General features: G+C 39.1%; 1 protein-coding gene across 4 annotated transcripts in view; it reads right to left on the reverse strand.

Moving 5' to 3' along the window:
• The window catches only part of LOC122565289 (ran-binding protein 3-like), a 109437-nt gene that overhangs the window by 71900 nt on the left and 10350 nt on the right, over positions 1-27187 (reverse strand). For 2 of the 4 annotated variants that reach the window (XM_043721086.1, XM_043721089.1), the window contains exons 3-6: positions 16610-16654; positions 6442-6478; positions 6001-6090; positions 802-873 (exon numbers count right to left, since the gene is read on the reverse strand). In XM_043721086.1, coding sequence (XP_043577021.1) covers positions 802-873; positions 6001-6090; positions 6442-6478; positions 16610-16654 — 244 coding nt within the window. Of the gene's footprint in view, positions 1-801; positions 874-6000; positions 6091-6441; positions 6479-15413; positions 15471-16609; positions 16655-27187 lie in introns of all 4 variants that reach the window. The other 2 variants (XM_043721090.1, XM_043721087.1) reach the window with 2 other exon arrangements.

The raw sequence follows: 27187 nt of genomic DNA on the forward strand, positions 1-27187 counted from the left end.
CCTTAGGGTTTTCTCTAATCCTACCAACTAAGGACCTTTCATGTCCACTCCTTGCTGCTCTTCGCTCTCTCTTAAGTTCCTTCCTGGCTACCTTATAACTCTCAATTGCCCCAATTGAACCTTCACGCCTAATCTTTACATATTCCTTATTAAACCACGGCTCCCTCACACCACCCTTTTCTCCCTGCCTGACAGGTACATACTTATCAAGGACACTCAATAGTTGTTCCTTGAACAAGCTCCACATATCAATTATGCCCTTGCCTTGAAGCTTACTTTTCCAAGCCACACATCCTGAGTCATGCCTCACCGCATCATAATTTCTCTGCCCCCAGCTATAACTCTTGCCCTGCGGTGCACACTTATCCCTCTCCATCACTAGAGTAAAAGTCACCGAATTGTGGTCACTGTCCCCAAAGTGCTCACCTACCTCCAATTCTAACACCTGGCTTGGTTCGTTACCCAGAACCAAATCCAGTATGGCCTCACCTCTTGTTGGCCTGTCTACATATTGTGTCAGGAAACCCTCCTGCACACATTGGACAAACACCGACCCATCTAACGAACTCGAGCTATAGCTTTCCCAGTCAATATCTGGCAAGTTAAAGTCCCCCATAACAACCACTCTATTACAACCAGACTTACCTAACCATTTCTTTGCAGAACTAGTACGTTGAACATTCTACAAAATGCACAGCACCACAGGATAGCTTCTCAAAGCTTTATGGAGGGGAACAAGTGAAGCACAGAAGAGGGTTAAGCAAAGGGAAATGCTTCCCATTGTTGAAACATGGGATTTACCTGGTTCCGAGTCAGAGTTGCTGGCCGCTGCCTGGCAGAAACTCAATGGCATAAAGACATTATTCTTTGGAACTGGAAGATAAAGAAAGCAACAGTGAATATGAACAGATCACATCAATTTTAAGAATCCCAATTTGCAAACTACCCAGTAATGGCCTTTCCTTTCAATCCTTATTAAGCTTTTACAGTTAAGGAAAAGGACTGCGGTGTCACTAGCACAAGCAAAATGGTTATTGGTCTGGGAAATATACCAATCCTGAAATACACTGTTGTTTGGATCACCAAACAATGACAGAACATGCTGAAGCTTTTGGGATTAACTTAGTATCATTTGTTATCTATGACATTTTAGAATGTCATTACTGGGCCAAAACACAACTAATTTCATCAATTGAAAGGCATCTGGATGGGTGTATGAATAGGAAAAGATTAGATGGATATGGGCCAAGCGCTGGCAAATGTAACTAGATTAGGCTAGGATATCTGGTCGGCATGGACAAATTGGACCCAAAGGTCTGCTTGCATGCTGTACATCTCTATGACTCTAATTGAGAATTTAATTTTAAAATATGCCTTTATCTTAGAATAGTAATGATATCTCTCATTTCAATAAAAGTCTGACCTGTTGGCAAAGTAGTGCATTTTAATTTAAACTGGTCATCTATTGCAGCTTGTTAAGGATATCACTGTTAAAAGATGTATAAATTTCTGACAGTTTATGCAAGAGATTCTTACTCTTATTGGTAAAGTTGAAAATCAAATTGGATTTTCAATTAGCCTGCATATCAAAAATTTTCTTGAACTATACTTGTGCATTATTTGGAAAACAGAAATCTCAAAATGGCTTTATGATTCGGTTGGAAAACCTGAAGTTACTGTGAACGATCATTATGGCAGTAACTGGGAGTCCAGCTCGGAAGAAAATAAAGATGAAGGTTGACTAAAAAATGCAGAACCTTCAATATTTTAGGTAGTGGTCATTCTCTAAAGAAACTTTAACCATATAGATATTGACAAGTTCCACTATCCACACATCATTGATAATTAAAGAAGTCCTAACTCAGTTCATCCAATTGCCTTAAAAGTGCTCCCAAGTCAGTATTCAATGTGCCAGTCCTATAAAGAGTGGGTTAGTGCGACAGTTTGTGACCCAGAAGCAGTATTTCAAGAAAATGTGTAATTACTTTAAATGTTTCAAGTGGAGATTTATGTTGTAAGGGGATTAATTAATACTAATCAATAAATATTTTTTAAAAATAGTCAATGTGACTTCACAACTTCTGACCTGCAAGCAATACCTACAAGAAGGAAGTTTAAAATGAGAACTATGTGGCAGACAGAAAGACGGAAAACAGGCAGCTGGAGATAGTCAAAAGCAGTGTCAGTGAATTGGATTTGAGCATTTGCAGTGGCATAATCGACAGCATAATGCACCAAGAACAGAAAAGGCGCTCTTTTGCAGCCAGCACAGACATGCCAAACGGTCTCCTTCTGTGCCATACATATGCTGTATCGATAGTCAACCAAGAAGAGATTTTCTTAAAGTAAACCAGTGAATCATTAATAATATTGCTTAACTGATGTCAGAAACATTAAACTGAATGCAGCATTGAACCTTGTAATTCATTACATATTTTTGAGTGTAATTATGCCTTGTGATTTTACACACCAACAAAAGTACAAACTACAGGATTGAAGAGCAGATGTTATAAATTTTCTATTTTAACTATAATAGCTGCACTGCAAGAAACCCGAGTATATTTTATTTCTCCTTTGATTCTATAGATGAGCATTGCTTGGCTGATGCTCATCTATAAGATAGGTGGTTATGGCTTTAAGTTACACACTTGATTCTTGAGCTGATGCTCGTTCCAAGCTGATGCTTCAGCTGAAATGCTGCCTTTCCAATAAGATGCCAAACTGAGTTCCCTTTTGCCGCTTTAGCTGGCTGTAAAGGAAACTATGCCATTATCTCATGAGGTTCGAGCTCTCCCAGATTTCCTAGTCAACATTCATCCCAAAACTACAGGTGGTGAGGAGGAGTGATTCTTCCACTCCTATCTGACCATAACAGGTTTTTGCTTTTGAATTGAGAGAGGATGTGCTTTGTGAATTCTTTAAGTGAATTCTTTTTACATTTCAACACAGTGGAGAATTCACTCAGTTTTCCTTATGCTAAATAAAAATTGATATAATTATTTTTAAGAAACTAACTTCGCAATCTAAAAAAAATGAGGTAATGTGACACTATTCATACACTCTGACACATTCACAGATTTGTATGGGCCTGCACACACACAAGTACATTTGGCAGTGTAAGAGGGTAGCGTTATGAGGATTTTTACAGTCTATGGAAAATTGTATACTCTTTTGTCAGTTAAACAAAAGAGTATACAAATTGTGTCAGCAAGTTCAACAACTGGATGTAGTCAGCTTGCACTTGGAACACTGTGAGCGGTTTTAGACTCCATCTCTAAGAAGGATATGCTGACTTTGGAGGGGATCCAGAGGAAGTGCACAAGAATGATTCCAGAAATGAAAGCCTCATCATATGAGAAATAGTTGAGGGTTCTGGTTCTGTACTCAGGAGAGTTTAGAAAGATGAGAGGGAATCTCATTGAAACTTAAAGAATACAGGGTGACCTCCATATCCGCGGAATTTTCCCCGGTTTCAGTTACCCGTGGCCCAAACATATAAAAGGGCACCAGAACCAGGGACCAGGAGGCTGCCGAGAAGTACATTTCCCATTTAAATGAATGGGTTCGCTCCTATCCACAGTTTCGGCCTTCCGCAATAGATCCTGGAATGTATCCCCCGCAGGTACGGGAGGACTACTACACGTTTAGGCATGCATGGAGTGGATGTGGAGAAGACCAGGACCCTTGGGTACAGCATCAGACTAAAAGGACGATCCTTTTGAACCAAGTTAAGGAGGAATTCCTTCAGCCAGAGATGGAGAAACTGCAGAATGCTGTAGAGACCAAGACATTGAATGCATTCTACTCCGAAACAGACAGGTCCTTGATTAGTGAGGGGATGAAAGGTTACATGAAGAAGCAGGAGAATATGATTGAGAAACATATCAGGAGTACTCGAATGGTGAGCAGAGTCTATGGCATTAATGTCCAAATTCTGCTCCTACATCTTATCGTCTTATGGTTAGTTCTGTTCTTTTCCTTGATCCCCAGTTGCATGGAGAAAGTGAGGACTGCAGATGTTGCAGATCAGATTAAAAACTTTTTGCGATGGAAAAGCACAGCAGGTCAGGCAGCATCCAAGGAGCAAACTTTGTGCCCAAAACATCAACTCTCCTGCTCTTCGGATGCTGCTTGACCTGCTGTGCTTTTCCAGGGCCAGATTTTTTGACTCCAGTTGCTTGGAGCAAATTTTCACATTTTAAAAGATCTTGATCCACAGTTGGCTCTCTCTTAGGGATGGTCACTTTCACAGATTACGTCACAAAGATGAGGGACGCATACAGCTTTTCAGGCTATCTTTAGTACAGCATTGTCATATCCTCTCTTCTGGCAAGGAGCCCTTAAAGTACTTAGCTTATTTATTCTTAGACAGACTCTATTGGCTAATATCTTTGGCAGTTAATGCTTCAAAACAGGTAATTGCAATGTGATGATTCATCTCTGAAACTTCCATGATGGTGCGAATAATAGGTGGCAATCTATCATAGGTAGCTTAGCAATTTCACGACCAATTAGTGCTATAAGAAATTTGCAATAGCCAGCCTGCCTGGAACTGTCCTTGAGAAAAAAAACACACAATTGCCTGGAGAAAGGCAAATTTTTTTCTCAAAAATTCAGCCAGGAAAAGCAAAATTAAAAACTGCACCTTTAAAAAGATTAATTGATGATTATTACACAAATTGAAAGCCTCCTACCTTCCGACAGTAATTAAACTTCAAAAGTACATCACAGGCTATTAACAGTGAGGACATCCTGAGTTCATGGGAACAGCTACCTTAATACAAGTCTTTCTTCTAAGACATGAATTACATTGTCATTTCATAAAGGAAAGTGTTAGGTAGCTTAAATGAAAACAAAATAGTAGCTCCAGTTCAACATCCAGTAACAGAACCACCGCAATTGCTGAAATTCCTCCTCTTTTGTCATTTTTTATTTGATGATTTAGTAAATTATATCTGTCTTGTAAAAGAATCTGGCTTGCAAGGTACAAATGACACACAACTCTTCCAATATTAAGTTAATGATAATTGCTATGCTCATACCTTCTGAAACAAAATGATTAGCTTTGAGGATAAGGCAATCTAAACGTATACACAACTCAACAAACTCAGGAGAACATTACTACTGACAAATGATACCTGAGGTTTATGCAAAAAGTAAAGAATCTCCATTCATGGATCATAGCTCCTTTGCAATAATTATCTTTCTGGAGAAGTTAATACAAGTTTTGCATATCAAGTATACTTGAAGGAGGCAAAGATATTAGTACTGATAGTTAAAAATACTTCAGGCACAATGTACAGAAGATGAGAAAGGATCACTAGATCCAAAATGTTAAATGATTTATCTTCACAGATGCTGTCAGACTTGCTGAGTTTTTCCAGCAATTTCTACTTTTGATTTGGAGGATCTGCAGTTCTTTTGGTCTTGATTTTATACAGAAGATGAAGCCAACTACAATAGAAAAAGACAACCTTGTTGCACAAAAGATTCAGCATCAAGGTGTGGAAACGGATGGCACCTTCAGAACCGCATCAAAGAAACAATGATTTGTAATAACAGAGCAGATTATTGATTCAGGAAATATTATTAGAGCCAAAGTTCTTCTTAGGAGGAAGCTGGTTGAAGAAGAAAACTAGGCTATATTTATGCAGCAAATGAATTTGGTAAATTGCAATATTTCACTGCAAACTTTCACACCAAGATGCAATATTCCCTCATATGACAAGTGCATTATCAACCATATGTATTGGTTGAAAAGTTTGTTAACACGCAAACTGGCCATTATTAAACACAGACTTATAGAGAACCAGGTCTTCAAAATCAAAGCATGTGGAACAACACCAAAGTCTACTCAAGGACCTGCAAATAATTCCTTGTAGTCCAACTAATGAAGAATGTGTTTGTTTGGTCAATGCATAACCCAAATGAACTGACAATCAGAGATAAAAAGAAAGCAATGTTTCAGCATTTGTTCACTCACATGGAAAAGAAACATACCTGGTTGTGCAGGTGGGAACACCTGTGTAAAAGATGATGATCTCTCCCTTTTCACAGGTGGAGGATAGTTACCATCATCTCTGTCAGAATCTGAAGAAATAAATTTATGACATGGAGAGAAATAATTATGTTTAAAAGCTTAAAGTGCAGACCTAACTGTAAGTGCAACTTACTTTGAAAAGCTGTAACACTTTGACTTGCAGCCAGAAATTTACATGTAAGCTACATAGACCCCATAATTGGCTTCAATAATTTCCAGTGAACTAAAATTGCCTAGATTTGCCTTTTTTAGTCCACTTTCAGAGAGTTCTCAACAGTGAATTTACAAAACTGTCTCGGTTTAACATAGCTCCATCTTGGCAACTAAATTTCAACAACCTGTAAACAAGATGATTCTTAAACAATTACATAATTGAATGTTAATTGACTGATCACACCCACCTTCTGCATCTTCAGGACTTGAGGCATCTACTGGCCTCTAAAATGTGAAATAAAAAAGCCCATTATTTTATGCAAATTGTGACTGTTGAAAAACATTCTCCTTCACATTCAATATGAGATAGTATTGACATAATTGAAAATCAAGAGACAAAAATGTGAGATTAATTGTGAAAACCAAAAATCTAGTTGTCAAGCAATGATTATTCATTGGCAGCCAGACTTAAGTTACTGCAGTTTCCACATAGTCGTAAGAGAAATGCAAAAAATGTTAAGTAAATACGCAGGTGGACTGCAGCGGTTCAAGGCGGCAGCTCACCACCACCTTCTCAAGGGTAACTGGGGAGGGGCAATAAATGCTGGCAGCCAGCAACGGCCAAATCCCACAAAAGACATGGGAGTTGCAGTATAACATGGATAAATGTGAGGTTATCCACTTTGGTAGAAAGAAAAAAGAATGGCAGATTATTATCTGAATGGAGACAGATTGGAAAAAGGGAAGATGCAATGAGACTTGAGTGTCCTCGTACACCAGTCACTGAAAGTAAGCAAAAAGGTGCGGCAGGAAGATGGTATGTTGACCTTCCCAGTGAGAGGATTCACATACAGGAGCATGGATGTCTTGCTGCAACTGTACAGAGCATGTTTGAGGAGAAAGTGAGGACTGCAGATGCTGGGGATCAGAGCTTAAAAATGTGCTGCTGGAAAAGCGCAGCAGGTCAGGCAGCATCAAAGGAGAAGGAGAATCGATGTTTTGGACATAAGCCCTTCTTCAGGAATGAGGAGGGTGTGCTCAGATAAAAGGTAGGGAGGAGAGACTTGGGGGAGGGGTGTTGGGAATGTAATAGGTGGAAGGAGATTAAGGTGAGGGTGATAGGCCAGAGAGAGGGTGGGGTTGGAGAGGTCGGGAATAAGATTGCATGTCAAGAGGGTGGTGCTGAATCCGGGGCGCTCATCTTCCGCCTAGGAACCTTCCAACCACACGGGATGAATGTAGATTTCTCCAGCTTCCTCATTTCCCCTCCCCCCACCTTATCTCAGTCCCAACCCCCGGATTCAGCACCGCCCTCTGTGGAGGTGCAGGTGAATTTCGGATGGATATTGAAGGATCCCTTGTGGCCTTGGAGGAAGTGAGGGGGGAGGTGTGGGCGCACGTTTTGCATTTTTTGCGGTTGCATGGGAAGGTGCCAGGAGTGGTGGTTGGGTTGGTGGGGGGGTGTGGATCTGACAAGGGAGTCGCGGAGGGACTGGTCTTTCCGGAACGCTGATAGGGGTGGGGACGGAAATATATCCTTGGTGGTGGGGTCCGTTTGGAGGTGGCGGAAGTGACGAAGGATGATCTGATGTATCTGGAGGTTGGTGGGATGGTAGGTGAGGACTAGTGGGGTTCTGTCCTGGTGGCGATTGGAGGGGCGGGGTTCAAGGGCAGAGGAGTGAGAAGTGGAGAAGATGAGGTGGAGAGCATCGTCAACCAGGTCCGAGGGGAAATTGCGGTCTTTGAAGAAGGAGGGCATTTTTAAGCCCACATCTGCAGTAGCATGTGTGGTTTTGGTCTCCTTATTGAGGAAAGATGTTCTGGTTATTGAGTGCAAAGATTTACTAGACTGATTCCTGGGATGGCAGGACTAATGCATGGGGAAAGACTGGATCAGTTAGGGCCACAATCACTAGAATTTCAGAGAATAAGGGGGCTCTCAAAGAAACCCATAAAATTCTAATAGGATTAGACATGGTAGATGCAGGAAGGATTGTCTCAATGACTAGTGAGTGCAAGATCAGGGGTCACAATCAAAGGATAAAGGGGAGGCCATTCAGGACAGAGAGGAAGAGGAAATTTCTTCACCTAGAGTGGTGAACCTGTGGAATTCTCTGCCACAGGAAACTGTTGAGGCCAAAGCACTGAAGACTTTCAAGCAAGATGTAGATATAGCTCTTTAAACAAAAGGGGATCAAAGGGTTTGGGGAGAAAACAGGAACAGGGTACAGATTTAAATGATCAGCCATGATCATATTAATTAGCGGAGCTGGCTCGAAGGAATGAATGGCCTAATCCTATTCCTATATTCTATGTTTCTCTAAATAGAAAAGGTAACAGTACATTACCATTTTGGGAATAGTGACCATAATATGAACATATTTCACATTATTACAGAAAAGGAGAAAGAACAGGGACAAAGTTTTTTAAATTGGGTGGAGGGTCTTGGAGAAACAGAGACAGACAGACATGGAGACAGAGACAGACAGACAGGAAAGAAATTTTACGAAGCTAAGAGGTAACAGTATACTGGATACAGATACATGAAGAAAGATTAGCAACAAATCAATGGGAGGTGTTCAAAAGTGGAATTCTACACTTTTGGAATTCAAAAAGTAAATTACGAAAGCAAAGGGGGAGATATGAAAAACTGTTGGCAGATAAAAATCAAAGAAAGCCCAAAAATGTTTCTTCAATATATTAAAAGCAAGAGAATAACTAAGGAGATAGATGGCAGATCTTATCAGAGATGCACATAAAAACACATGAATGCAGAAGGTATAAGCTGGATGCTGTGGTTCTGTTCGCCGAGTTGGAAGTTTTTGTTGCAAATGTTTCGTCCACTGTCTAGGTGACATCCTCAGTGCTTGGGAGCCTCCTGTGAAGCGCTTCTGTGGTGTTTCCTCCGGCATTTATAGTGGCCTGTCTCTGCCGCTTCCGGTTGTCAGTTTCAGCTGTCCGCTGTAGTGGCCGGTATATTGGGTCCAGGTCGATGTGTTTGTTGATGGAGTTTGTGGATGAGTGCCATGCTTCTAGGAATTCCCTGACTGTTCTTTGTTTCGCTTGCCCTATAATGGTAGTGTTGTCCCAGTCAAATTCATGTTGTTTGTCGTCTGCGTGTGTGGCTACTAGGGATAGCTGGTCGTGTCGTTTCGTGGCTAGTTGATGTACTACATCAACTTCCAGCTCGGCGAACAGAACCACAGCATGTCCTTGTTCCGTTGTCTTTCCCTTAGGCATCTGTTGATGAAATTGCGAGGGTATCCGTTTTTTGCGAATACCTTGTATAGGTGTTCCTCTTCCTCTTTTTGCAGTTCTGGTGTGCTGCAGTGTGTTGTGGCCCTTTTGAATAGTGTCTTGATGCAACTTCGTTTGTGTGTATTGGGGTGGTTGCTTTCATAGTTCAGGACTTGGTCTGTGTGTGTGGCTTTCCTGTGTACCTTAGTGGTGAATTCTCCGTTTGGTGTTCTCTGTACCCTCATGTCTAGGAATGGGAGTTGGTTGTCCTGGATTCCAAAAAAGCACTTTAACTGTACTCACAAAGGAAAAGCATAATGTGAGATCAAGTGCTGAGGGAGTGACATCCCTAAAGGAAGATAAATCATTCGGACTCGATAGATTGCATCCTGTGCCATTAAAAAAATGCCAGGAAAAAATTAATAGATGCTCTAAGTTTCATTTTCCAATTTCACGAATTAAGGGCAAGTTCTGAGGAAGGGTCACTGGACTCGAAACTTTAACACTGATTTCTCTCCACACATGCTGCCAGACCTGCTGTGCTTTTCCAGCAATTTCTTTCATTTCTGGTTTCCAGCATCTGCAATTTTTTTCAAGTCTTTTTAAATTCAAAATTCACATTAAGCTTTTCCTTCAGTGACAGTAAACAAATGGTAATGGTCAATGACTGTTCTTACGAATGGAAAGCAGTCCCCATGGTCATTCCTTGCTGGTTATTTTATATATATTAATGATTTAGACTGAAATATGGTAGCCATAATTAGGAAATTTGCTGATGAAACAAAAATTGGCCATGTAATTGATAAAGAAGCAATTTTGTTGTCAACTCCAGAATTATATTGATTGTTTGGTCAAATGGGTGGAAAATTAGCAAATGGAATTTAATATGGAGAAGTGCAAAGTAATACATTTGGGAAGGCAAACAATGCTACAGAATATACAATAAAGAGGATGACACCTTGGGGTATTCTTGATGATAGCAGGACAGAAAAAGATGGGTGTGAATAAAGCTTATGGATTGCTTTCCTTTATTAGACAAGGTATGGAGTACAAAAGCAAAGGAGTAATGCTGGAATGGTAGGAAATGCTGGTGAGGCCACAGCTGGAATTCTGATTACATTTCTGGTCAATGCACTTACAGGAAAGATATAACTGATCTGAAGAGAATATAGTGGAAATTTACAAGAATGTTACCAAGGTGTAAAGATTGCAGTTGTATGGTAAGATTGGATAGGCTAGTGTGGCTTTCCTTAGAAAAGAGGAGGTTGAAGGCTGATTTAACATAAGAAAATAAGAACCAGGAGTAGGAATAGGCAATTCGGTCTGTCAAGCCTGCTCCACCATTTGATACAATCAAGGCTGATCTTATCTCAGTCTTAACTCCACTTTCCTGCCCATTCTCCCTAACTTCTTTAACCCCAAAAGAATGAAAAACCTGTCTACCTCCTCCTTAAATTTAGGGGTTAATTAAGGTGCACAGAAGTATGAGGGGCCTAGGCAGAACAGACAGGAAAGATTGGACCTCCACACTGGTGAAGTCAATTACCAGAGGAAAAAGTCTAAAATGATTGGTAGAGGACTGGAAGGAACAGGAGGAAAAATGTTTTCACATGGAGAATAGTGGATGCCTGGAACTTGCTGCCCAGTTTGGCACTGGAAGCAGAAGCCCTTATCTCACTTAAGACACTTAAAGTACTTTAAGCTGCAAGGTTATGGACCAGGTGGTGGGAGGTGGAAATAAAACCGGTGACTAGATTTACTTTCTCTCTAAGCTGGTACAGTCACAATGGACTGAATGGCCTCTTTCTACACTACCTTTTCTATGGTTACTTGAAACAGTAGCACAACACATTCCATAGAAACTTTTAAAAATGAACCTGAACATGTACTTCTGGAGACTAATTTACTGGGTTATGGGATATGTGCTCATGTGTGGAACTATATCCCAAAGTTCCTCCAAACACCAGCACAGACACAACACTTCCTTCTATGCTGCAAGATTCAATACATTTGGAGTCAATATTCTAAAATATCCAACCATAAGCATTACTGATTTGGAAACAGATCAGAAGATTAATTAGAAGAAAGACAGCAAATGAAGCTTACCATCTAGAAACATCTACAGTCCCAGAGCATGCTTCTTTTTTAAAAAATCCACACTTTTTACACCCAGGTGATCACTCTTTCTTTCTTGGGATGTGGGTGTCACTAGCAAGGCCAACATTTGTTGCTCATCCCCTAATTACATTTGACTGAGTTATATGCTTGACCATTTTAGAGTTAGTCGAGAATCATTTACATTGCTGTGGGTCTAGCATCACATGTAGGTCAGACAAGGCAATGATGGCCAATTTCCTACCCTGTGTAACATTAATGAATCAGATGAAATTTTACAACAATCAATGATGTTTGTCATGGTGACTATTACTCAGACTAACCTTATCATTTGAGATTTATGAATGAATTGAATTTAAATTACACAAACTGCCATGGTCAGTTTTGAACCCCAGTCCACAGAGCAATAGCCAGAACTGGATTACTAGGCCAGTGAGAGTTCCACCACTCTACCTGAAGACATTTCTAACAAATCTTAAGCTTGCCCTTCATCAGTTTCAATCTGTAAATGGGGATTATTGCCCTGTAATGACTATTTCCTTACAGTGAAGCTCTAATTATCTATGCCAAGCCAGAAATCCTTTTCATAATGCAGAGGCAAATATCAGAAACCCCATAAACGTCACTTGTTACAGTTTCAGAAATATGGTGGCAAGCACAGCTTATGAGTGACTCACACTTAGTTTGGTAAATTTTAAACTTAGTTTTAGAAAACTAACTTCCAATAGTGCTTCGCCACTTTCTTATCCTCACCAAGCAGTAAATGGTCAAACATAGTACTGCCTATTTCTAACATGATAATATTCCCACTTGCATTCAACTTGCACTTTCATATAAATATGAAAATACATGGCATTGCCTTTTGTAAACTTCCTCATTTGTCCTCATCAAAAAGTTGTTCCACTTACTGCGTTTTAATTTTCATTGGTCACTGCTTCTTACTGTTCAGCTAATGCCATATATATCTTTCCCCTTATCCACTGACATTGATCTGCATTATCATCACCCTTGATCGTTGTGTTAAATGCTCAGCACCTCATTAGTTATCAACATATGCTGGTTCATAGCCTGAAATGTATAGTCAATACCTATTCTCTTGTTATCAATGCAGCAACACACAATGAACTCAAACATTATGCATAAATAGATGTGGCAATGTAATTTAATGGAACTCGGACATAAAAAACAAACATTTAACGAACTAACCATTATAGATCAAATAAAAATAAAGGCAAAGATAAATAAAACTGTATTGGTGAAACACTCAGAATTGTCTGAAACACAAAAAAGAAACAATCAATGAAAAGATAAGACTTCTGTTAACAGATGCAGACAGCAGCATACAAACAAGCATATGTTGACAACTAACAAGACGCTGAGCATTTAACAAAACGATCAAGGGTGATGATAATGAAGATCAATGTCAGTGGTTAAGGGAAAAGGTATATATGGCACTAGCTGAACAGTAAGAAGCAGTGACCAATGAAAATTAAAATGCAGAAAGTGGAACAACTTTTTGATGAGGACAAATGAGGAAGTTTACAAAAGGCATAGAATCCTGCATTTGGGACTCAACTTTATTGGCGTGCATATGGGAAACTTGCCTTACTTTTATCAGTCGTGGCAATAATTTATAAGTCCAGGGAGGTTATGTTGGAGCAGTACAAAACTTTGATTAGGCCATAGATGGAGTATAATGTGAGGTATGGCCACCACACTATAGGAAGGATGTGATCACACTGGAGGGGGTGCAGAGGAGATTCTGGTTTGCATGGGTTAGAGCATTTTAGCTACAAAGAGAGTCTGGATAGGCTCAGGTTATTCTCCTCAGAGCAGAGAAGGCTGAGGGGGACCTGGTTGATGTGTGTAAGATTATGAGGAGCATAGACAGGAAGCAGCTGTTCCCATAATTGAAGGGTCAATTATAAGGGAATGCAGTTTTAAGGTGAAGAGCAGGAAGTCTGGAGGGGATTCAAGGAAAAATATTTTCATCCAGAGGATGGTGAAAATCTGAAATGCACCACTTTGAAGGGCAGTAGAGCGGGAACCCTCACAACTTCTAAAAAAAATTATGTGGATGAACACATAAAATGTTAAAGTATCCAAGGTGATGGGGCAAACACTAGAAATCATAATTAGTGTAGACAGGTTGACAGACTCAATGAACTAAACGGCCTCTTCTGTGCTGTATGTATTAATGAATTATAGAACGGTTGCAGCCAGGAGAAACCTCTTTGATTTGTCACATCCAGCAGGCTCGCTGCAAGAGCAACTTAGCTGGCAATACTCAAATTTCCCTTTGACAGCCCGGATTACATTTGCCTCCACCCCTTTTCTAGATTGTAACCATACACTGTGTAGAGGAAAAATTCTTCGTCATGTGATTTTCCTGCTTGTTTTAAATCTGTATTCCCTTGTATCTCTTATCTACTCTGTTTTGGTCCTTCATTTTTTTGAAAACCTCTATCAAATCGCCAGAACATCTCCAATGTATCTCTGGAACCGTTTTCTTAAATCTCCTTTGCATTGCCTCCAGAGCCTTCACATCCTTCATAAAAGGAATTGGTTGTGATATTCCAGTTGAAAGTAAAAGGTTATTCATAATTATTTTGGTTTTGCATTGTATGCCTCAGTTTATGAAGTTTAAATTCCTGTATCTCTTTTTAACATTCCCTGCCAACTTCTACAAGTTTTGCATTTTTACCCCACCCACACCCATCCCAGATATATCTGTTTCTGTAATGCATGGACCACATCACTTCAGTAATGCCCAATAAAATTACATCATTAAAGCTATTATTTTCCAAAGCAATATGGTGGCTGCTTATGATTATTAAACGACTAAAATTGTTGGTTTCCTTATTCAAGAAAGGGCAGAATGGCATTAGCTGCAGTTTAGAGAAGATGCACTTTATGCACTATTGGGATGAAGAGCTACCTTAGCAGAAAGTTGCATTGACTGGGCCTATACTTACTGTTATTAGAAGATTGAGGGGCAATCATATTGAAACACTTCAGAGGTGGAATGGATCTAATAAAGTGGATGCTGAAAGAATATCTGCTCTTCTGAGAGATATTAGAACTAGAAGACAGAGTTTAAAAAGTAGGAGTCTCCCATTTATGATGGAGATGAAGAGCATTTGTTTTCCTGTCAGAGGGTCCTGAATCTATAGAATTCTCTTCTCCTGAGAGAGCAGTGGAGATCTTGAATATTTTTAATGCAGAGTTAGACAGATTCTTGACTGACAAGAGAGTCAAAGGATACAGGGGATAGCCTGGAAAGTGGAGTTGAGGCCATAATCAGGTCAGCTACAGTCATATCATTATTAATATGCTTGATTTTATGTGAAGAATGGCAAATATACATAAGTGGGTACTTAGTACCACAACCTTGTTACCGACTCTTATATGAAGAGAGTTAAACAAACATTCCTCGAAATTTGTATACAGAATTCAGACAAAAAGTATTTCCTTTTGTGGACTTCTCGGTATCAAATTATTCCAAATTAACAGAGCAACTTCAGAGATAAATAAACAGCATTTTTGTTTTTAAAAATAAACTTGGGTATTTAATAAGTCTGTTGCTTATAGCAGCAAAATTTGAAAACACATTTAAATGAAATTGCCTCCTACGAACTGAAAGAAAAGCAGGTGTCAGGAACACTGGCTTTTTCTGAAATTATTCTCTAATTTTGAGAGTTGCAAATCTGACTGGCTATTAACTGTTGGTCCCATTTTGCTGAAGAATAGCAGCATCTTGATGAGGCATGAAATTAAGGAGATACAAATTAACTCTGTGAAGAACAGGCTCTTGTTGTGCAGCATTAGTGTTCCCGCCTCTGGAGCCCCAGGTTTAAGTTCCACTTACTCCAAGGAGACATCATTATCATCGAACAGGTTGACTCTGAAATATCTATTTCTTGTTCTGAAATATAGAACAAGAACAACTCCCTGAATTGCAAATCACAATGTGCATTTAGCTGATTTTTACAAAATTAATTCATGGGACGTGGACAGCAGGCCAGTATTTATTGCCCATCCCTAATTGCACCAAGGGTCACAATTTAAGACCCCATCTTGCTGAGAGTCTACAGACCAGACCAAGTAAGGATGGCAGATGTGTTTTCCTAAAGGACATTAGTGAACCAGACGAGTATTTCCAACAATCGGCAACTGTTTCATGGTCACCATTAGAATCTGCCATTGAACCCAGGAACCCAGAACATTACCTGAGTGTCTGGATTAATAGTGTATTGATAATACCATGAGGCCAATGCCTTCCCTGACTGCATTGCTTCGCAATTAGAGAAAATTAAGACTACTAATTAACTGTACCCTCTTAACAATTTAATAATTGTTAATAATTGCTAACCCACAAAGTAAGCAAAAGTATGGAATTTTATTAATTTGAATTTGGGCACTGTCAAACGGTTTTAAAACGTAGCTTTTTCTTTCTTACTTTATCTTTTTTTTAAATCGCTGAATCAATATTTTTACCTCTCAAATTTAGTTCACATTTTGACATTGAATTCATCCACTCTAATCCACTGTCCTTCCCTGTCCTGTCTCTGCTTATTTCTCAATCCTTTAATCTACTTTGTTAAAGAGACAGACTATTTACCGCTTTATTCTTCAAGGTTCCAGCACTTGTTATCGGCACTTATGAGTAGCAACTTCGAGAACAATAATTTTAAAAACCTGAACATGCATGGAAGTGTTTAACAGGGTGAACATAATATGTCATTATCAAGTGAAAATGTGGATGAGTTTTTGGTCCTAACATTAATCTGACTCACATCCCCAGTACCTCCCTACATCCAATCCTGTTCTTTGGACAAGGTCCAATCAGGTATTTCAGCAACTTATGAAAAGTTGCCAACATTTCTAAGTTTCCAATCTGTTCCACAAGAATCTGCTAAATTTCATTTCATGAGGAGCTAATGCTGAGCTTTTCATATTGCCTTACAATATCTTAAGCTAAATTCGCTTTTTAGATTCAATTAATCCAACATTCATTCATCTCAATCCTGGTACTTTTGAGAAGTTTACTGAATATATTGTTACCTTGTTTGACGGCGGTGTGGTTGAGGTCATTGGTTCAAGTTTTTCCTATAAACACAGTAGTTATGATAAACACTTTTAAAATACTAAGAATAAAAATCAAAAAACAAATATGACATCAAATATAATTTAACAAATACAGTACAATATAAAGTTGAAGCATAAGATAGCATGTAGGTTACTAGGCAATATAAAAACTTTACCTTTGGTCAATGAGTTCCTACTCTGCACTTGAGGATATTTTACATCTTATGGTAACTCATGCACTAATTAGTTTTCCATCTCAATAAAGCTTGACATTCTATCAAATTGCTTGTAGGTTGCAGGGTAGCATGACAGAACATATCAATTTGGACTGATCCAGCTTCTAACTGATATCCATACAAGCAGAGTCACTAGATAGCTATCATGGTCCAAACCATCACTCATTCTCTCTTTCTTAATTCACGGATGCAGAGACCAATTATAATGTCTCCTACCTCATTCCAGCTGGAATCAGCCACAAAGTTAAGATTCCAGATCAAGCCCAAGATAGTTTGGTCTTCACAGGCCACCTATTAACTACTAAAACCAGATTTGTCATTTGGGGAGGTGTATTTCAATACTTAAAGGAAACATGAGTCAGCTACAAGTGGCAAGTGGAGGAGATAGTGTCCACAGAGAAACATACGTGTATTTTCATTGAGATCTCAAGCTAAAATGGCAGATCCATACTGGAAGACATCAAGGTAGAACAGTAAAAGATAACAATGTAAAACCAAAAGACATATTATGCAAAGTTTGAAAACTGTAGACAAGAAAAAAAAAGTGATTGCCCTGTCAAGTTATAAATAATGTTCTCTTGCATAAATCACAAGCACTTAGGAAGGGTCACTATATTGCAAAGGGTACCAACAGTTTTGGAAAAAAATAGAAAATATAAAGCAAGTCCAGAAGTAATGATTAGGGGACATCTCACTTAGATGTTATAACTACAGGTTATACTTACAGAAAAAGATATGGAAAACTATGTTTCGATACAATGGATAAACAGATTTCTAGTCAACTTGAAGGACAACGATAAGATCAAGATATGATCTGGTCAGATCTGCCAACAGACCACTAAGCTAGTTGTGTACCCAGGATTGTCAAATTTTAATCCCACAATATTAAGGGAATAAAGTTGGGGATTGTAATGAGAACAAGAATTGGACTGAACTGTGGTTTTACAGACAAGAATATTAAAGAAGAGGACAAAGGAGCCACAAGCAAGGCAAAAGAAGTGCTGAAATTAAGGGATCTTGGGATTTGACAATGCATTTTTGGTGATTTGAAGGAGGAATTTTGCATAATGATAGTGCTGAGATTGGAGAAGGGTAGTAAGCCATAGGTGGTGAGGCAGATATGGAAGAAATGATCAATGATCGAGACAAAATGTACAAAGGATGTAAGCGATTGTGGTACATAGGGGTAAGGGAATTTACTGAAGTGTGAAATTAAGAGAAAGCATTGACTCTGAAGTAGCAGATAAATGTTTTTGAGATTCAAAAGACTGTAGTCACAAGGATGATGAGTGACTTGATACAGAGACTAAGAATAAAAAGGAGAGAGATGATCTGTGGAAAGTAGTCAATTTCTGCCTTGCAAGTTATAATGTTTTCAAATTGATGGCACATTCAAAACAGAACCTATAACGCACCTATGTGTACTGACTGGTACAACAGCTGAGATACTACAACAGAAGATTAAACAGGGCAGATACAAAATATAGCTGCAGGTGGTCTTTCCCCTAATCTCTCTCCTCATTCAACGATAATTTTGAATTGAACAGCTCGTCATCAATTCTTAACCTGGAAAATATTTCCCTATTCATTCCATCAAAGTCTTCATAGTGCATCATCTTTTGGTTTTCTCTGCTCCAGTGGAAATCATACCAAATTTTGCAGGTCTCACCTCATAGCTAGTTCCTTATAGAGATGCCGAGTGTCATCCGGATAAATCTGAACTGTAATTATTTGAATCTGTAGATGGTAAGTTTATTCATAACTTTCAGTGTCTTTCAATTAAAGACTTACCATTGTATTTCTCGCAAATGTATTATCTCATTCAAATCTCCATTACATTTCATGCCAGTTAACTGTTCATTTCCACTAACCTACATCTTCTTGAAGTCATGCTGTCTTATTGTTTGCTGAACCTTCTACATCTGTCCTCTCAGTTAATTTTAAATTATTTTCCTGTATCCAAACTTTAGTACACACACATAAACATATGAAAAAGTGGACCCAGCAGACTACTACTTCCAGCTCTTCTTCAATACTCATTTACTATGTTTCTGGTCCATCAACCCACTTCATTTCCATGTTGCTACATTTCCTTTTATACCACACACCTGATGTCACAAAGCACTTCAAAACAAAGTAATTAATTGATTGTGAAGTGTAATTTCTTTTGTTTAGTAAGCAGGTTTGTAGCGGTAATAAAGAATGGAACAGATATTTCTGCGGCTAACAGTGTTTATCATTATTTAGGACAGAATTACTCAGCAACATCTACAAATAAACTTGAAAATCTGAAAATACATATACAGGCCACTGTATGTTGTTCAAAAACCTCATCATCTGGATCCCCATTCAAATCTATTGAGTGACATCAAGTTCCTGTATTGACATTACAGATACTGACCAAAGGGTGTTTTTTTTCCCTAGTGTGAGTACCCTTCTAATAGTGTGCCAAGTTTTAATCACTGCCAAATAATTCTCAACATTGATAATTTAACTTTTATCAAGTGGAGCTTCATTTCTTTGATTTCCCTGACAAATTACTCAAATTATTTGCCATGTACACATTTCCCTTTCTCAATCAATATTTTCCTTCTCTTTATTTTGCCTTCTATTCTTGATAGAGCATTGAACAAAATACTCTAACTTAGACTCCTGTGCTCATTTACAATTCTTCAGTTTGCGTGGTTTAGGAGACAAGGTTGTTTACCCAACTCTCAATCTCAGGTGTATCGTAAAGGACACTGGATTGTTAGACTGACAGTAACTTTGCATGAAAGAGACCATACTAATTCCACTGTTAAGCAAGTTGAACAAGTGTTAAAGCCTGTCATTCCAATGAGACTCATCATTAACACTGATCACAAAAGCAGGAAACCTTCATATACAGAACAAAACCTTTATTGCTGGAGCTTTCTAAGTTCGCAAAACTATCGTTTTGAAAGAATGTTAAGTGAATTAAATTTGAGAACAGAAAAACGAGAGAAGCTCCTGGAATTAACTTGGTTCTGCTGATCCACCAGATGTCAACGTGTGATTGATTGACCTTTATCAAAAATAAAAACTATGTTAAAATATTAAAGGTTTTTATGAAGTTTACATATCTTGAATACTTCAGTATAATACTGACTGACTGTTGGAGGTATCATCTTTCAGATGAGATTCCACACTGTCCTTTCAGGTGAACATCAAAAACCCTTGGTCACAATTCTGAAGGGCATGGGAGTTTCTATGGTGCAGTGGCTAACATTTACTCCTCGACTAACTTCTCTAAAATAGATTATTTGGTCACACATATCTGAACAAGGTTCTGTGCATGTTGCAAATGTAGATGGAAGGCAATTGTATGCCTAAGTAGCATTGCAACATTATTTAAAATGGAAAGCATAATATCAATAGATGCCACTGCTACAGTTTGACATGGATGTTTTTCAGAATGGAGCTCATTAACTAGTGGTGTTATAGAATCATAGAGTTGTACAGCACGGAAACAGATCCTTTGGTTCAACTTGTCCATACCAACCAGTTATCCTAACATAATGTAGTCCCATTTGACCCATATCCCTCTAAACCCTTCCTATTCATATACCCATCCAGATGCCTTTTAAATGGTGTAATTGTACCATTCTCCACTACTACCTCTGACTGCACATCCCATACAAGCTGTGTGAAAAGGCTGCCCCATTGGTCTCTTTTATATCTTTCCCCTCTCGCCCTAAACCTATGCCCTCTAGTTCTGAACTCCCCCACCCCAGGGAAAAGACCTTGGCCTATTCACCCTATTCTTGTCCCTAATGATTTTATAAACCTCGATAACATCACTCCTCAGCCTCTGACACTCCAGGGAAAACAGCCCCAGCCTGTTCAGCCTCTCCCCATAGCTCAAATCCTCCAACCCTGGCAACATCCTTGTAAATCTTTTCTGAACCCCTCCAAGTTTCACAACATCATTCCAATAGGAGGGAGACCAGAATTGCACACAGCATTCCAAAAATGGGCTAACCGTTGTCCTCTGCAGCCACAACATGATCTCCCAACTCCTGTACTCAGTACTCTGTCCAATAAAGGGAAGCATACCGAACGCCTTCTTCACTACCCTATCTACCCAAGACTGCACTTACAAGGAACTATGAACCTGTACTCCAAGGTCTCTTTGTTCAACAACACTCCCCACGATCTTACCATTAAGTGTATAAATCCTGCTCTGATTTGCCTTTCCAAAATGCAGCACCTTGCATTTATCTAAATTAAACTCCACCTGCCATTCTTCGGCCCATTGGCCCATCTGATCAAGATCCTAAGTAAACACCTTTGCTGTCCACTACATCTCCAGTTCTGGTGTCATCTACAAACTTACCAGCTATACCTCCTATGTTCATATTCAAATCATTTATATAAATGATGAAAAGCAGCACTGATCCGTGAAAAGCAACCCTCTACCACCACCCTTTGTCTTCTACCTTTGAGCCAGTTCTGTATCCAAATGGCTAGTTCTCCCTGTATTCCATGTGATCTAACCTTGCTAACCAGTCTACCATGATGAACCTTGTGGAATGTCTTACTTAAGTGCATATAGATCACTTCTACCACTCTGCCCTCATCAATCCTCTTCGTTACTTCTTCAAAAAACTCAATCTTGTTCGAGAGACATGATTGCCCACACACAAAGCCATCTTGACTATCCCTAATCTGTCCTTGCCTTTCCAAATACATAGTCAATCCTGTCCCTCAGGATTCCCTCCAACAACTTGCCCACCACCAATGTCAGGCTCACCGATCTATAGTATCCTGGATTTTCTGATGTTCCGGAGGGATCAATGTTGGGACCTTTGTTGTTTGTGATATACATATCAATGATCTGAAGGAAAATGTAGGTGTTCTGATTAATAGGTTTGCCAATGACACCAAAATGGGCACAGTTGCAGATAGTCAGAAGGATTGTCCAATGACACTGCAGAATTTAGACAAAATACAGATTTAAGCAGAGAAATGGCAGATGGAGTTGAAGCTGGACAAATGCTAGCACATACATTTTGGAAGATGAAATTCAGTTCTGAATTACACAAGAAAAGAACCCCTAACAGCACTGACTTACAGAGGAATCTGGGCATGGAGATCTGGTCACCACACTACCAGAAAATGTGCATGCTGTGGAGAGGGTGCAGAGAAGATTTACCAGGTCTGGTCTGGTGGGATAAACTCCGACAGTTTTCAATGGAAAGATGAAGACTGAGGGGTGACCTGATAGAGGTCTACAAAATTATGAGAGGCATAGATAGGGTGGACAGTCAGAAATATTTTCCCAGGATGGAAAGATCAACTACAAAAATGCACAGTTTCAAGGTGAGGGGGAGGGAAGTTTAGGGGACAAGTGTGGGGAAAACTTTTCACACAGAGGGTGATGGATGTCTGGAGAGTGGAGGTAGTGGAATCAGGCATGTTAGCAACATTTAAGCTGTATCATGTTCAGACACATGAAATTGAGATGAGCAGAGAGCTAGATACTGCATACAGGCAATAAGTAACAGGTCTAAATAAGAATTAAGAATCAACACAGGCTTGGTGGGCTGGAGCTCATTCCTATCTGGTATTGTATATCCTCTCTTACCTGTCTGTCAGTTTTATGGCAATGTTTTACTTTCTTTTGTCTTGCCCTTCTCTATACCTCTCTTTCCTGACCTGGTCCATTCCTCTCTCTCACCCTTCCCCTTTCTATTATCTATTGTTGTCTGTTGCCATCTGCTTCATTTGCTTTTTCTTCTGTCCTTTTGGATGGGAGACAGAGACAAGTATGGAGTCAGTGGGGCCTGCAGGAAACAGATCCAGGTTGTGGGTGCCTTTTGATGCATTAGCAATAAGGAGAGAAATCCAGGCCACAGGCTGCCTCTTCCACTGGAGGAAATGAGGTGGTGGTCAGGAAAACAAGAGAAGGAAAGTTGCAGCAAGAACAGCAAAGTAGAACAGCTCAGAAGAAATTGGCATTTAAGGTTGGAGGTGGTAATAACAAGAGTCAATGGGTAATGTACAAAGTAAAAAAGGAAAGTAGCTGGAAAAGGGCTGGAACTATCAATTCCACTACAGTATCAAATTGAGGAATGTATTGTCATTAAAAGATTTGTCTGCACAACAAACTTTCACAGAGTTGTAGGGAAATATTTTAAGGAATCTCATTCTGCAATTTAAAAGCCTCTTCATCATTTTAACAGTCATACAAACTTAACACTTTCTTGTTCCTTCAGTCATTAGGTAAGTAATAGTTAAATATAGTTATAATCCTTATGTAAAAAGGTGACATAATCATGACTGAGAAACTAGTAAGTATGACAAAGATTGCACAAATTTTGCGATTTTGGCATTTGCAAGCTGTAATGCAATGTTCCGAGCCAACAGCCTGTTGTGGCTGTCACTAAATCTTGTGATAGTCTGAAAACATTTTGAAACTGCATGTAATTGCAGGCCCTAGACATTAGGTGATGCTAAAGCAGAGCTATTGACCTCAGTCAGATTTGCTATGTCATCTTAAATCAAAATACCACGGATGCTAGAAATCTGAAATAAAAATCAAGTGCTGAAAATGTTCAGCAGATCTTGTGGTGACCGTGGAGAGAAAATATGTCATATGTCATTTGAAACATCAACGCAGCTTTTTTTCCACATTCTCTCAACAGATGCTGCCAGACCTGCTGAGATGTTCTGGCATTTTATATTTTAATTGCTGTGTCACCTTTTCGACAATGCAAGACAACTGAACAGGATTAAGAGATCATCTTTCATCTTATTAATTTAATTTCTTGAAAGATAATGACTCACTCTGCTTCTCTACACCAGGAAAAATCAAAGTTTTTTTTTCTCAGAAGCCAGTCCTGATTATTTTTGCTACATTCATATGTGAAGCAGAGATATGATTTAATCGCTGACTCCCATCTTGCAACTGGATCATAGTATTGCCAGGATTTGGGGACATGCTCTCTTCCATTTAGGAGTTCTAGGAAAATTCATTTCATGGTGTAAAGGAAGAATAACCTACACAGCCTTAATATGCTCGGGCAACGAGTGACTGGGAACAGAGTAATACACTTTACCAAACTATTAACTATTGAAAGAAAACATGTCGTAGCTCTTAACAGACAGCACTTAAATAAAGATTTAACAGATGAATAAGATTGAATTTTAATACCGAAGTAAAATAAGCAGTGAATTAGAGCAACACAGGCTAATCACGCCTTAATGCAGCGCCACACAACAAGATGTGATCCAACAGTAATTTTCCATGCAACAATTTCCTAATTTCTCAGGAAGGAAAGATGTAAGAATGGTAATCGGTGCCACTTGCATACACTGTAGATTTACAATGCTTCTCTCCTCACGCCGTCCCACTCCCTCATTCTCTTCTGTCCTCTCTCCATTTATTTCCCTTCACCATACACAATTTTTTTTTTAACTATTCAAAAGATTCTCCACTCAAGCACTCTTATAAATTCATTTTTCTCTCCCATCGCACAATGTATGCTAACCTCCCCAGCACTTCTTCCATTCACAATGCTTTCTTTTACACATACACTTCTCCTCTAACTTTAGATTTTTTGCCAGCCTGTACCTATTTACTTATTCTTAACCTGGTAAAAATTTGTTCTCGCTCTGCTTGTACAAATGTTGTTACCTGAAGAATTTTTGTTTATCCTTTCTATGATGATCCTCATCTTGCCCACCCACTTCAATCCCACATTTTCCAATTTTCCTCTTCTGCTTTCTCTCCCTTATTTTTCTTTCCCATCCCTCACACACATACATACTATTTTCCTATGACACACGCTGATTCTTCCAATGTATCCTTTCCATGCAACATCATTTATGTAGCAGGTTAAAGTAAAAAACATGTTTCAGATAAACACCCAGAAAATTAATGTCAAGCCTGGAAGTGGGGGAGGTTAAGGACACTAGCAATCTAATGTAGTGTGTCAAGACTAGTTACGGGAGAAGAATCATTCTCATAGAACAGGATACATACAATATCTTTCTGGAGACTGGATGTTTATGAAGAATGGAACTAATGAATTCAATAAAGACACTTGAAAATAGGCCACAACAGTTACTATTATGATGGTGAACTCAAACAAACAGTCTTCCTGAGCAAAATAGCATTCAGGGTTAATCAGAGAACCAAGGTTATGAAAGGTTTATTTCAGCCCGCGATAGTGGCCAGGAAATATGGTATAATTGGGAATGTTTGTGGCAGACACTGATGTTGATTTAATGGAAGTTGAGATTCATCCAAGATCAGACAGGCATTCCTACAGGTATGGAGACATTCCCGGGAACAGATGGAAAGATGGAGCTGGGTGTAATTGGCATATATGGAAGCTAAGCTCATATGATGTATTATTCTCTCTCCTTTGAACATTCACTCGCTCCTAATTTCCATTTTTGAACTCTCTTTTTCTTTGGGCATCCAGGAGCAAAAGGTAGTAAATCTGACAGATCTAACAGCAGCACTGAATAAAAATATTAGTCAAGTCACTTCATTGTTAGGTGTGTAAGAAGAACATTTCTGACATTTAATTAGGCTATGGTCTATAGGATATGATGGTACGATAGACTGCTTGCTGTAACAATCCTTTCTGAAATGAATTTGAGCCAGACTGAATCTTGCCCTAAAGCTAACACAGTGCATCCAAAATAGGCTGATGATTCACAACCAAATGTTGATATCTGACATTGAAAATAAAATGTATACTCTCTCCCAAAGAGGGTCACATTAAAATGACTACTTCATTGCTCAAATTGGTCTAACACCTACAGAACTTTTGAAGAAGACAAAAAAAAACAGATTTCAGATAACATTTAATCTGACTGCATACTTAAACTCTTGGCACATCACTATCTCATTTATAGGATACCATACATTTTATAACATGCAAATGACATATCATATACACATTTGGACTTGATTGAAGCTCAAATTACAATTTAACCACTAGAATCTAGCATTCACAATAATCCACAAGGATACCTCAAGGTGGGAGCTTGTTTCAAAAATGATTTGAACCATGAGATGTTGTAAATTTTGGTCAACCATCCAGTCACCTGAACCTCCCTGATGCATTAATACCTTGAAACACACAACCTACATGCAGGTTTTGCACCATTAGCACTCCAATACCAGTATAGCTGGTGTGTAAAAACACTATCATATTTACAAAAAGCATACCAAGCTGAAAGTTGAGGTTATTCAGTCAAATCCACTTCCTGCTAATACACAGTTGGAGAAGCTACAGTAAGCTAATCTAAGATGGCACAAGGATACTGCTTTACAGGAGTTGACAAACAGATATTTAAGCCATGTTACCTTAATTATCTTATGGAGTGGAAACCACAATTTCTAGGAGGAGCAGTGATCCTCTCCTATCTTAAGAGGATGGGTGGGCAAGTTGTTGGAGGGAAGCCTGAGGGACAGGATTTACAATATTTGAAAAGGCAAGGACTGATTAAGGATAGTCAATATGGCTTTGTGTGTGAGAAATAGTGTCTCACTAACTTGATTGAATATTTTGAATAAGTAACAAAGAGGATTGATGAAGGCAGAGGAGTGGATGTGATCTACATGGATTTAATTAAGGCGTTCGACAAGGTTCCTCATGGTAGACTGATTAGCAGAGTTCGATCACACAGAATAGGAGGAGAACTAGCTGTTTGGATACAGAACTGGCTCAAAGGTAGGAAACAGTAGGTGGTGGAGGGTTGCTTTTCAGACAGGAGGCCTGCGACCAGCAGTGTGCCACAAGGATCGGTGCTGGGTCCACTGCTTTTTGGAGGAGAAAGTGAGGTCTGCAGATGCTGGAGATCAAAGTTGAAACTTTATTGCTGGAACAGCACAGCAGGTCAGGCAGCATCCAGGGAACAGGAGATTTGACGTTTCGGGCACAGGCCCTTCTGGCCATTCCTGAAGAAGGGCCTGTGCCCGAAACGTCGAATCTCCTGTTCCCTGGATGCTGCCTGACCTGCTGTGCTGTTCCAGCAATAAAGTTTCAACTTTGATATGCAGCAAGACCTAACTTGGAGATGTTGGTAGTGGACTGTGGTGGACAAAGATAAAAATCACACAACACCAGGTTATAGTCCAACAGGTTTATTTGGAAACACTAGCTTTCAAGGCACTGCTTCTTCATTAGGTGGTTGTGGAGAATAAGGTCATAAAACAGCATTTATATCCAAATGAGTACAGTGTCATGGAGATGTGATGATACATTAAACAATTTAAGATAAATTTAGGATGGGATGTGTTGGTTTCTGTTCTTTGGTATGTAAATCCCAGAACTTCTTT

Source organism: Chiloscyllium plagiosum, chromosome 31 (genome assembly GCF_004010195.1).
Source record: "Chiloscyllium plagiosum isolate BGI_BamShark_2017 chromosome 31, ASM401019v2, whole genome shotgun sequence".
NCBI classification, from domain to species: Eukaryota; Metazoa; Chordata; class Chondrichthyes; order Orectolobiformes; family Hemiscylliidae; genus Chiloscyllium; species Chiloscyllium plagiosum.